Raw genomic sequence first — 13,880 nt, 5'->3', positions numbered from 1 at the left:
TCAAAAATGACGTAAAGTAATTATTAATTCGGAGACGTGGAACATTTGTCCCCCAAACGTTAATCGCATAAATTTCTTACAGTCACCCCCTGTGTTTGTGGGAATTTCCACGACTCGCTGGTGCGGTGTGATTTTCGCAATGGACGACGGCCTTATTAATACCACATTAAATACGCACGTCTCACACTGACAAGTGTTTTTACTTTGGAAAGCTGCTGCGTTACCACGACATTTTTTTTTCAGAAGGCTTGGTAAGCTATTTAAAATGACATTTTCTGGAACTGATTTCAACGTACATGTAGTATTTGCGCGTTTGTTTTCTGCGTTGTTGTATCTTGATGTGACTATGATTCAGCAGTGAGTACGAAAGGTGACTAAAATTCCACCGGAGTAGATATCAGGTTATTAAAGCACAAAGTGTATTTCTGCGGTATTTATGGACATGCAATACAAAATACACATTATGACGTTATTTTTATTTTATAGTCTCGTTCACTTGTTTTAACACACTGTAATACCCTACTGCAAGGTTTGCCCTTCTGACTTGGCCGTCTTTGCTTTCTTTGAGTGATCAGAAGCTCTGAAAAAGTTGTACTATTTTGCATAATTGGATGCACTTTTCAGTGAATACCGCACTACACGATTTACGCTTTCGCCGTGGAGTAGTCGAAGCGGTGATCTCTACATTTGGAATCCCTAGGGATGCTACGATGTGAATTAAACCATGGGATCACAAAACAGATTGACAAATGCCAACGTTTAAAACATATACAGTGCGTACATAGCTTGAACTCCAGGAAATGTTATCGGTAGTACTTAAATACAGTGTTTTTTTTTCTTTGATAATTAAGACATATCGCATCGCATCCTATATCAGATGCATACATAATGCAGTTGTAGTCATGGTGTCAATGAAATGCGTTTAGCTCTGACAGTTCCCCTGGAGACATTTGGATGGAATGCAGAATTTTACATGTGGGCAAGAATCTAAGTTAAAAGCCTCTTCAAAAAGCATGTGTCTATTCATACTGCTTCTGGAATGTTCCCAGAAGACAAGATTCTCCGAACTGTGATCGCTGTATGTGTCATTTTTTTTCAAAGTGTCATGGTTTCAATATCAAAACTATTTCTCTTCTCCTGCCTACTAAATGCGTTAACTGATTTCAGTGTGTTACGCTCTTGGACACTGCAACAGTAAGAACTGGATACATTGAACGATAAACTGAGTCTTACAGGCCCACATTCCAGCTCACGAAAATATTTTTTTCTACAGAATGCAAAGCAATATGATGGATAAAAAGTCAAATTTATATAATGTTTGATTAACATAGTTTTAAATTGTGCGCAATCAGCATTTCCCCCAACAGACTAGCGGTAATGTGGCTTTCGACACCTCTGGAATCCTGTGGACAACTTGAAAAATGCGCTACCCTTTTGCGTAATTTATACTCTGATGTGTAATTTTATCTGCATTTGTTGTTTGAGCATTCTGACTCCCAGATTTGAAAGCCTGCAATTACTATAAAATTCTTCGCAATTTTAGATGTCCTAATATGGACTGCAATTTTGGCGAAAGACGATTTTCAGCTATTTCAAGCATCAACATTGTCAAAGTTGTATGTACATAATAAATGGGAATATCAATGCATAGTTTTTAGCAAAACATCTTGACTCCTCGATAATTATATCCGTTTAGAGCCTACGCAGAATTAGTCTGAATTGCATGGTAACGGTTGCTTTAAATAATAAAAAAAATTACTCATAATTTTCCCAAAGATTACCAAGATCTCGAGTGCACAATGTCATCATCGTAATGAAGAGTAAACATTTATGCTAATAATCTGCAATTTTTTCCATCAGCTATAAAGAGAGCCAATATAGCTGAAATGTTCAGTCATATTCTGTACCGTGGCTGTTCTAACGCTTAGCGCTGCAAGGGAAACGGTTTATGGGATTCGGGCGCTGCTGCCGCACAGCGCTCCAGGATGCTAAGTTTCTGAAACTTCTTTAGAGAACAAAGGGGATTTCTGATTCCGTGCTGCGCGAGAGCCGTCGTGGTTGATGCTTTTAGGGTTTAAGGTAAGGATGGCGTGTTTTTTTTAAATTCCCTCAAGAACACAAGTGACATGATTAAAGATAGCTGGAGACTTCTGTTGGTGGATGTGAGAGGGATGACGTTCGTCGTGTAATTCGTGGCTTTGTGCATCACAGCGATAGCATAACATTAATAACCTAAAAAAAGATAAACCGCGTCATTAGCGTTTAGCATATAGGTTCGTTTGATAGACAGGTGTGCAAAATACATGAATGTTCAGAAAACCACAAGTCATTGCTATTCTGTCGCATAAGAATGAAGTGGTCCACACCAAGAATACTCGGCATGCGTTTGCAGATCCATATTTATTTTTTGACAAGGATCAAATATTCTGAAAAATTGCAATGTGAATATTCAGACAGAAACATTGAAACAAAGACCAGATAAAACGGGCGATGTTTTGTGATGAAAAATACCATTAGTCTATTTACAAACAAAAATCAACCTTAACAGTTAAACTATCATGTTGTGAAAATGCTTATGCCCTAATAAGAAATGATAGGTTCCAGCAGCTGTTCTGCAATCATTTGGGAGACACATAAGGATTCTTATTGATTTAAGAATAAAAAATGCAAGATGATTTCGTCAGAGTGGAAATGGAAGGTTGCAGAAAATACGCAGCTCCGCGCGGCCTCCATTACTCCAGCGCTGTGCCATTGATAATTCTGAGCCTTCCTCCTATTGAAAATCGCGCAGCATACACCTGCAACCAATTTGCTGGGGCCTAAATATAAGACAGCAGCAGAGAGATGGCAGCTCACCTATTTTACCGCTTTTTTCTGTGCCCAGCGAATTTGTCTTTCAGCGTGCTATCTCTTTTGTTAATGCAAAAAGATTCCCTGTGCGAAAAATTGGTCATAATTACCCCAGAGATTGGAAACTGCATTCGAATAAATAAACCCAAAATTACTGTAATTATGCTGCGTTTGATGGGCTCCGCTTGTAATCAGGGGGAGAATACAGTGGAATAACGCTGACCCTCTCGGATGTGCAGCTGCACGCGCACTTTGGGGTCCCTCGGAGAGAAAGGAGAGAGGGGGGGGGGGAGCGAGGGAGAAGGAGAGAGAGAGAGAGAGAGAGAGAGAGAGAGAGAGTAATTTTTCTCTATTAGGAACCTTGTGCCACCTATTTAAGAATGTGTGATGTGTGAAATTAGCATTTTATTTACAGGTAAATCCTAATATCATGCCCGTTTTAAAAGCTCTAATGGGCGGTTTTAAAACGATTCCTTTCATAATTCAAATAAAGCGGAAAAGAATAATTGGGTCGGACATGTAAATTGAATAATTTGCAGATTGAATGTCAAAACTTAATCAAATATTCATATTTAGTTAATATGATCAATTGGAAAGAGCTCGCCAGGTCCTGAGCTGTTAAGGTCAGCATGCTATATAGTAAACAGAACTATATTTAAGTTCAAACAAACATGCGAGCGGACACACATCGTGTTAGTTGAACTTAGCATTGGACAATTTTTACATTAACGAGAATATATCGATTTTAAAGATTTTAGAGTTCCACGCAATATAACAATCATAACAATTATAATAACTTATATTGTTATGCCGTGAAATTATCATTATTATTATTATTATTATTATTATTATTATTCAGCTTCTGCCACCGGTTATGGTATTCACGATTTGTCCGCATTTTATCTTTTACTCTTTTCCTACCAGCCTATTCCCGGGCTGAAATACATGTATTAGTACGAGCAGCGTGTCTTTGAAGTCTGAAGGTAATTTGTGGCCTGAAGTCGGTCACAGTGATTGCTATCGGTTTTCTCAAGAACATGTTGTTACGTTTCCTGTTCTGACCATGTGAGTTAAAAAAATAAAATCTACTGGGCCACACAGCATGCGTGTCAAAATGGGTCAGAGCCGTCTAATTATCCAGCTCCACAGTCGCATGTTAATATCAGAGTGTAGCCTATATGAACTTATATGTAACCTGCCTTAAAACAGAACTGGAAAGCATTTAAAATTAAAGAAATATAACGAAGCGCATGCAAGATCTTAAATGTCCGATACAAATGCTTTGATCCTGATTATATGCGTTTGTCTACATTCCCAGAGAACGACGGAAGAGGAAGAAAGGAGCGTGTAACGGATAAATGAAAATCGCAACAGGCGTAAGAATTATGTCATAGTAATTACAATGTAACAGGGACAATGTGAACCTTAACGACGACACTGGGTCGAGAAAATCGTTTTCAAGGAGGTATAGCCGCAACATAAAAGATCAAAAGGTACATTTTCCAACATTTGACGTTATAAAAAAGACCAAATATTACGCTTCCTCATATAAACAAATGGATGTGTTTACGGATATTATCCTGCAGAAATGCATTCGAGAACATTCCCCAGAGAAATGCGTTTGTATCCGCATATATTTGTGTTTTCATTCACTTTGCACACTCTCCAGTCGCTCCAGCTCATTCAAAAAATTTCTTTAAAAGCGCAGTTAAACCATCAACTCAAAACAAGAGCCCATTTGAACTCCACACTTTTACTGATCTCCATTTTACCCCCCCCCCCCCCCCCCCCCCGGCCCTCAAAACCACGGTCTTTTCCTGCAGCACCTGCCTCTCCCCCAATTATTCACTTAACACACACCAGTGCTCGCTCGGACATTCAGCGATGAAAGCAGCGTCTGATGGAACCACAGAGGATGAGAAAGGAGCTTATAGCGGCTAAATGAAAATCAAAAGGAACAAGCACCGCAATTGTTGCAGGAATTAAACGTTACAGAATCCAGCGCAAGACGAAATGCAGACATTATGTTCGAGGAACAGATTTCAAGAAGGGTCATAGATAGCCACCAGATGAAGATAAGAGGTCAAATAAAATAAAGATAAAAACAGAAATAAAAGCATATTAACGGAGAAAACAAATACACAGAATGTGCATTTCCCGTCGACCTGAATAAGTGGGCTTTGTTTTTGCATTTGTCTTAGTTGTAAAAGCATTTGAAAGTATTCCAGGAGAGACACTCTCAATAACTCTGTAACCAGTATTACAAAACCTTATGATGTAGCTTACTTAATATTCAGCCTGGAGTAACTGTATTTTTACACATTACGCTGAAAATTAATTTCATCAAGGCCTGAGTATAAATACGTCTTGTATCAGTAATAATAGCAAATTAAAGTTAAATACAAAATTTAAGAAATGTTTGTAAATGATTCTGACAATTTGATATTATCTTTTTTAAAATCATATTTTACTGTCTTCAGATTTTACACACTATATACAAATAATTCCATAATACAAAACCATAAATTAACGTAATCAATATAAAACTAAATTATGCCATATATAACGCTAAACACATGAATCTTAATAAAGACATTCATTGTCAAAGGTCAAATTCTATTTCACAATGCACCGAGTGTACAGCCACACACATACAAAGCTGAATATGCCTCATACAGTATTTATGTCAATATACACCAGCCCGCCCAACGCACGTCACACAAAATACTGACATTACTAGTATTTCCAAAATGCTCTTCTTCAAAGCTATACAACTTAATTTTCAACAGGACAGTGAAATGTTTTGAGATTTTAATGTGTTGTTTGGGCTTGGCTGCCGTCTTGCAGCTCGGAAAGAGCACTTGTAGCTCTTCAGCTTTCTGTCTTTGTTCAATCATTTAACACCCTAAAACACATTCACGCTCTTAAATAATGTAAACATACTACGTTAGAGGACATCGAATTTAAATAATTTAAATTAAACATCAACACATGAGAACAAATCAGGTTTGTAACCAAACATGACAGGACGTATATTTAAGTGTATGTTTCTCTCTGTCTTCCTGAAGATCAGTTTTCAGTTCCGATTTCAATACCAAATGGTAACGGTCGTTATATGGGAAAAAACATACACAGATGGAGTAGCGTAATGTGTCTCATGGTTATACAGCCACGATGGCCGGACTCTGAATCTGCGCAGGACAGTCGAATCAAAACAACTAAAATTGAGAATTATGGCATCCAAATAAATGTGTTCTGTGGAGATTGGTCACAGTTTCTTATATTACTTATATCAAGAGGTCAGAAACATGTAGAGAACAGCAGCTTTAATTTTACTAATAATGTTACTCTCGCTCCTCTCTGCCACGGACACAAAAAGACATTCTTCTGGGCCTTCCGCGCAGACGGCGGCTGCTGAGCCTCTCTTTGCTTCCAGGCTGTTTCTCTGAGCGGTCATTCAGTGTCAGGATGCCGATGCGTCAGCTGTTTGCCTCGGAAACAAGCTCCGCGTTGCATCTGTGCACGGCTGCGGCGGGCCCGGGTGCGGGGCGGCGTGGAGTGGCTGGCCCGCTGTCCCCTGATTTGGACCATCCATCGCTGGGTAGGGGGGGGGGGGGGTGGGGGGAGGCGGGGCGGGGTTCACAGTTTTTCTGTTCACATGAGTTGTTGCTGCTGCATAGCTTCTTGGTGTGCTGTGGGGTACCATGAGGTGTAATTGGGAATGTAGGATCCCGGTGTACCCGCCGGTGTTTTCACGGTGGGCGAGGTGTTCCAGACCGGCGTGACAGACGGGGAGCCCGCAGAAAGTCCTCGCCCATTGGCCAGTGCGCTCGTGTCGATAGTACCCCCGCCCTGTTTCATCAATTTCTTATATTTCGATCTCTTGTTCTGAAACCAAATCTTTACCTGAAAAAGAGAGAGAGACCAACAGCCGATATGTGTAAATAAGAGATAAAAACAACAATTTTAATCTTTTTTTTTTCATTTATTTTAATCTTTATTTCAACAATACTTAAAAGAACTTCTGCGTAGTATGCTCATTATCTAGCTGGGATAAAGCATTAAATCAGTAACACATAAACTGCTCTGTGAAATACGTCGTGGGTAAGTTTATTTTAATGACCCAAGAAATCAGACATTAATGTATTCCATATGTGACGACAGCTCCTTGAAATCTTTCGAAAGGTTTGATTATATGTAAACATTTTGAAACAGCTTTATACTTTCATGAAATACACAGTAACCATGTACAGTAATTGTGCATTTCCTCTACTGCAGATGTGAAAATTATTTTCATATTAAGAAATTAGTAGAATCAGAAAAAATGTCGGAATTAAAAGCAATCTGAATGAATACACCAATGTCAGTAAAAAAAGAATGACCCTTATAAAATAAATCACGAGTAGAGAAAGAAATGTCGTAAGTCAATGTCAATACAAAGTCTTTCTGGTTACAATCCATATGGAATATTAAAATAAATGTGTGCAGAAAATCCACTTGCCTGCGTCTGGGTGAGTCCCAGCGAAGCTGCGAGTTCTGCTCTCTCCGGCAGCGCCAAATACTGCGTTTGCTGAAACCGTCTGTTCAGAGCTTGTAGCTGCAGACTGGAATATATCGTCCGGGGTTTACGGATCTTTTTCCCCTTCCCGTTGAAGCGGACTTCTCCTCCTTCCACCACTGTGTTTTTCTCCGTCTCTGGCGCTGAGCGGGAAAAAATAAAGCAAAGCAATTCAGGTGACAGTCGCACAGACGGTGCTGCAAACCAGTAAACATCGCATTGGAAGTTTTTACTAGCTGCAGTTTCGCTATAATTACCCTTAATTGCGCGCATTGTTTATAGCATTACGCAATAAATAATTGCCAAGACTAATACGCCAACATCTGGGCTAATTTTCCAATACAGTGTTTGCTCGACGGACTGAAGAAACAAAAACGTTTCACGACTGGAAGTTTAGTAGAGTAACGGGTCTGGGGAAATAATAAAAAAAAAAACGCCACGCTTACCTGTGTCTTCTAACCGTGTCTGGGTCAGTGTCGAGCTGCTTTGGTAGGACTGTATTGTGGTGATATATGGACTTGACGAGTGACTTCCGACCGTGTTGACATACGGATAACCCAGAGACCTGGGGAAAGACGCTGCTGGACTGTACGAGCTATCGTGCTGAGAATGAGGAGCAGAATGTAAACAGTGCATGGAATAGTGTCCATGGGACATAGAGGACGGCGACATTTGTTGACTTGGTGGCCCAAATTCCATGAAAACGGTCTTTCCTGAGACGGGGCTATTAAGACTTTCAGGCATTGTAGTCATTGTCATCTCTTCTGGTTGATTCCTCCTCGTCCTTTTTGTTTTCTTCTATGATCTCAGTGAGGGATGGATCCCAATTTAAGCCGATCTGAGTTTTCCACTTTGCATTCATAAGAAAATGTAGTTTGTCTCTGTGAAAAGTCTAAGCACGAGGCTGTGAATCTACACAAACTCGCCTCAAAGGTTTGAATCAGGGACTCATGAATATTCATCAAAGACCGGCGCTCATTGGTCCACTCCTTCCAAGAGGGGCTCCGATTGGCGATTCTGGGGTTGGGCCCGGAGGACCTGGGAAACTCAGGAAAAATGGCACAGATGAGACTCAGATCTGAGATTTCCGAATCAACACTGACATGCAATGCAAATGCGTTACAAAGGAGGAAGCAGTCGAGTGGAAAATATCCTTTCACCCAGACTGACTTGTGTAAAGACGACTTATTTGCAAACATTCATGTCGTATCGCCGTACAGACTGGACTAGGCGCGTAGGCCGTTTATTTTGGTCCACACCCAGAGATCCCGTTTTTTTTTTTTTTTTTTTTTTTACTTTTGTTAAAGTTAAGTCTTGGCATTACCATAGACCTTGATAATATTTTTTTCATCAATTGAAATGTATATCGAGTTTGGACTAAAGGTACCCACAATGCTTGTAAATATTTACAAACAATCGTTACACAATCCAAATTAACGTGACAAGTGACGTCACATGAGATAAATACAAACGCCCTAATATAACGTGATGGCATTTATAAATTACCTTCTGTGATTGTGTGAACAGAAGGACAAGTGCTATCGAGGCTTTTACTCTAAATATCGATGTATTACTATCAATACTACTACTACTACTACTAATAACAATAATAATAATGTTTACTGAGGCTTTAAGAAGAGTAATTATATTAATAATAATAAAAAATATATAAGTAAATAATTGATCTCGTATAACTTGACCGTTTCTATATTTTTAATCTGTACTCTAAATTCAAAACCACGTTATATATCTTAAACAACAAAAATAGTTGATATGAAATTACATCAGAAAAAAAACGTAGATATGCACAAAAAATTCAGTCACTGACATGAGGATTATGATAAGCTTGGTAAGTGAATTATTATTTCCATTAAATGCACAGTCTGCGTTTTAAATCACAATAAAAACAACAATCAAGGTTATAGGAACTATTGTGAAAATGCCGACCAAGGTCTAACTGTTAACTGTGTGTCCTCGCTTGGGAGACTTCACACGTGCAAAAAATATTACTTACTGATTTGTTTCATTAAATGCTGGTCTCGAGTGCTCTGATCCACAGCTGAAGGCAGTCATATTAGCATAACATTGATGTTTAATTTTCATTCGCATAATTAGTCATGTATTTAACACTTCCGGTTGCATGCTGTCCCCATTCACGTGGCCTCGGAGTGAATTTAGATTTTATGTTGAGGCTTTGCCACGTCTGGGCGCGTGTGATGGAGCTCTGACCGATTGATGAGCGTACAATAAAATAACAGAACGAAAAAAGGTTTTCATATTCATATTGTTTTTAATTAATCGCTGTGCAAATGTTCCTTTCTACCTGTAGGTAATGTCAGTTTCCCATTTAGTCTTTATATCTGAACGAGGAGCTTTTGCAGGCTACTTTGGTCCTAGTCTGGAAACATTGTGGGCCTAAATTATGCCGCAGTATAGGTATTAGCACTAATAAATAATGCTGGAGTTATGTGTTTTGGCTTGTGCTTCACTTTTCACCGTATTTTACCAGTTAAAAGCATCTAAATCGCAGCGTTTGACTTGTTATTAATTCAAATTAAGTCTGTTGAAAGCGCAGAGCCAACGAGGAGCACACCGTCATTGAATAAATTGGTTGAAATAAATATTTGTATTTATATTTATATTCGTATAATTTTGGAATAGTCCGAAATGGTACAGTCTAAATAAAAAAGACTGAAGCGTTTCCTCCAAAATCAAGTCGTTTCATAATTACTGCGACTGTATGTTGTAGCCTATAATTTGATATTAATTTGAAGTATCTGAATTAGACAAGATTTCTATCAAAATGTAACGAAACTTGTTGGGAAAGCTACGAGGAGTGAACGGACAGCCGATGTACAGGTGACGAGATTGCATTCAGATTTCTATTCATTTTAACTAAATATAAAAACTATTCTGCGCTAGAACTGAGAAACCCCTGCACATATAAACTAGACGATGAACGATGTCTCTGTTCTCAATACTTACAGAGGAGCCGCATGTATCGGTCATATTGGATATGGAACAGGTATAGCAGACGTAATTCGCGCTGAAAGGCATTCACCATACATAACATCACCTTCGAGTAATTTGCACTACAGACATCTCGTTACCACAGCAGTTGGTAAATCTTCTAGGCCTAATAAAATTATTCCATGATGATCTTGTTGCCAAAAGACATAGAGAATAATGTTATACTAATTGTGGATCATCCAATTTGCCCAATAAAATCTTAAATGCAATTTCCACCATAAACGACGTCATAGTGCAGCGATTCTTGGAAAACGTATAAGCTTTTAACATAATTTAAAATACTGCAGTGTCTGCAATTACATGTAAGGCGTCCCTGCTACATTTACACAAACATAACACAAAATTACTGTTATGTAATACAAATTGTGTCTCTTACTCATTGTCCGATATTCTCACCGCTATTAAGATTTTCCGAAACCATTGTCACCATATGCTCAGCAATTAGGGAAGAAAATCAATATAAAGTATACTCTCGTTTAATTTACATTTTTACAATCGTTGGGGTCGTAAAAATGACTAATTTCACATCTTAAATTGTCCATCAGACTGTTTGATACACATCGACGTTCAGAAAATGTACCCACAAAGTAAAGATAGCGTAAACTACCGCTTAAAATCTATTTGAAATTATATGTCACAACAAGCACCAAAGTTAATGGATCTGGAATCAGAGCACTGGAAATGCAGAAACACCATACCATTGTTCCGCGTCACCCCTGGGTGCAAGTGACGGTGATGTCGCAGGAGCGCAAACCTTCATCTTTATTTTTCTTGCGTCTCTGTTTCAGTCAGCAGCAGAGGAAACACATCCAGAACCAACCGTCTGCTCCACTGGCTGCTCAGACTCTCTACGCGAATAACAAATTAAAGGCAGTTAAATTCCGTCACTGTGATTATCAACCTAATTACATAATTGAACTCAAAGACACAGGACAAGTAACTTTTGGACGCGTTTGGAAAATGCTCGTAATGACAACACGGCGTGTAATAACCATTGTGGGAATGTGCAATTGTCTGTAGTTCTCTGTTCACACAGCTCTATAAATAATACCAGCTAATAAACAAACAGAACAGTTTCACACCCCCACCCCCGACACACACACGCGCGCACACACCTTTTAATGCTTCAGGTTCAAATAGTATGTAGCGGATATTGTATTTAAAGAAAAATTACTTGATGAAGAGATCCTCTATCAACAGTGGAAATAATACGGGTAGAAATAATATAATCATAATTATTATCATACCGTTCAGGGAAACGACGATCATAGGCAGATGGTGCGCGCGACGTAATAACTGTCATATCATAATTGTGTACCTCATTATGGTAACTACGTCTGGGAAGAACTGGGATTCTGAGATGGACACGAATGTTTTTTGTAACATGTTTCCTAGCGCTTTTCAACTCAGCCGTTTATATTTTCTGTTCAAGGCTAAAATAATTTATTTAATAGCTTCAAAATGCACTTTCCAACAAAATGAAAATATTGCATTATTACATGAATACAGTGGAAAAACCTCCACATTTTAAAACGCATGCATTACGTTTATAACTGCAAAATAAATTCATTGAGATAAATTAATAACATAACTAGGCCTATTAAAAATAGTTTTAACAAAATACTCTTATACTGCCCTGTTTTTCGACATCTAATGTAATCAACAAAAATGAACCTTTCTTTAAAGAAAAGTACATTTAGGTGGGTAGCAGGCAACAATTACGCGACGGAGGAGACCATTTAAAAGAGATCTGAGAGGCAGGTCAGTCGCAATGGTCAAGTGAGTTAGAGAAATTAAAGCAAATTAGCCTGGGAATGGTCACTCAGATGTGAACAGCACGAAGCCGTCGTGTATTTACTTTACACTATTCCATTGCTCTGATCACATAAAGAAGATGCTATCTCTCACAATGCTGGGTTCTCAGGCAAACTTGCTACCCTGTTAGTCCATATTAGACATCTCAAGTCACAACTTCTACACCTTCAGATGCAATCGCCGTTGGGCTGATCTATAAATAAAGCCCCACAAACAGACACGAGTATGAAGAGCATTCGGAAGAACAGAAGTCATTAGCAGCGGGAGCGTTGGAGACGGGGTGTGTTTTAACACCTGCGCCGGCTTTCCCGGGGTCTCGGCCGCAAGCGGAGCTGGAGTGGAGAGCGCAATTACAGGTGATGCGTTTCAGTTGTGTGAGGCAGTCTTGATGTCAGTCCGCTAATGGAAAACATTTTATAACTGCCAGGCCAAAATGCCTTTCACCAAAAAACAAGAATTACTGCCACAGCCCCTGGAAAAAATACATTTCACAAATTAATCTTGCCGCCTGCACCTAACCTAACCATGGTCTTGCAGTACGTCAGACTTCTGCTCCAGAGTGCATGTCAGGGATGTTGAATGATTAAATTGTTAGCGGTGGCACAAGCTACTCAGCGCTGTTTAATCTCAGTCTGAGGGACGTGCTCGAGCGCTCTAATAAAATGGGACGCTATGCCCATGAGATGTGTGATTGATACATTCTCCAATTTACAGTGCTCCTCATTCATCAAACGAATCTACGCCAGGAAACATTTTGTTATTCTATATATTTAAAAAGACACTGGATTTACTGGTACTGGTAAATTTGTATCTTCCTTTTTGGGAGTTCTGTTCATCAGAGCCATCGATTATAAAAAAAAGTACGATAGGATATTTCTGATTGCATGAAGTCATTTCGGTCTACCGCAGAACAGTGTGAGAAGAGCGCGGAACAGAATGTTCTTCAGGAGGCTTTGGACCCTGCTTGAATGCAGCGGTCTGTTGCGCTGGAAGGGGTAGCGGAGCATGCCTCCAGCGGTCCGAGCCAGACACTGTGCAGATCCCCGCGCAGGAGGGCGACCCCCGCTGAGACCCGCACCACACGGCAGTCCAGCGAGCCCCCAGCGTGGAGCAGCTCTGCTCTCTAACGGGACACGCAGGAGAAACAGCCAGCTGCGCTTCCCACTGCACAGTTAAAACGCGACTTCACTCTAAATTCGAGTTAAGTACCCTGCTCATTAACCTTACTATAGCAGATATCTGTATTTGCTGTAAATTGTTTAGTAATCTACTCATGGCTACTTAACCGTCATACAAAGCCCAAGGTGGATCCATCCACCTTGCCTTATCTCTGTGGATTGTACAGCACTCCATGTGCAAATTGCATCGCTGTTACTCACTCTTTGGACACACACAAAAAAATTCTTTGTCCCTGTAGAACATAAACACAGGCTCCAAAGTCTTGGTTAAGATGTTTACTCTTTGTACACTAAGTCTGTTTGTGCTTCACTCAGTGTGATTGTAACAGTGTGCTAACCATGTGCTAATAGACAGACAGCACAAGGGCAGCCTCACACTGTTGAGAACACTGAAGGCTGTCGGTGTTAGAGAGAGATGGATTACAGCAATTCTAAACGAAAACAATAAG

The 13,880-nt window shown here is 39.5% G+C and overlaps 1 protein-coding gene across 3 annotated transcripts; it reads right to left on the bottom strand.

Moving 5' to 3' along the window:
- Positions 1-6,475: 6,475 nt before the first annotated feature.
- LOC118786317 (homeobox protein Dlx1a-like) lies at positions 6,476-11,623 on the bottom strand. 3 transcript variants are annotated; one of them, XM_036541453.1, is made up of 5 exons: positions 11,554-11,603; positions 11,137-11,286; positions 7,855-8,446; positions 7,352-7,551; positions 6,476-6,756 (listed from the first exon to the last, which is right to left on the bottom strand). In XM_036541453.1, the coding sequence occupies exons 3-5, from the start codon at positions 8,165-8,167 to the stop codon at positions 6,505-6,507; spliced, it is 765 nt and encodes a 254-aa protein (XP_036397346.1). In that variant the 5' UTR covers positions 8,168-8,446; positions 11,137-11,286; positions 11,554-11,603; the 3' UTR covers positions 6,476-6,504. The 3 variants fall into 3 exon arrangements, with proteins under 3 accessions (XP_036397346.1, XP_036397347.1, XP_036397345.1); XM_036541454.1 differs by having other exon boundaries at positions 7,855-8,454; positions 11,137-11,623; XM_036541452.1 differs by having other exon boundaries at positions 11,137-11,623.
- Between the last annotated feature and the right edge of the window lie 2,257 nt (positions 11,624-13,880).

Source organism: Megalops cyprinoides, chromosome 11 (genome assembly GCF_013368585.1).
Source record: "Megalops cyprinoides isolate fMegCyp1 chromosome 11, fMegCyp1.pri, whole genome shotgun sequence".
Lineage (NCBI taxonomy): Eukaryota > Metazoa > Chordata > Actinopteri > Elopiformes > Megalopidae > Megalops > Megalops cyprinoides.
The sequence above is the reverse complement of the archived record's forward strand: the minus strand, read 5'-3'. Positions and strand labels throughout refer to the sequence as shown.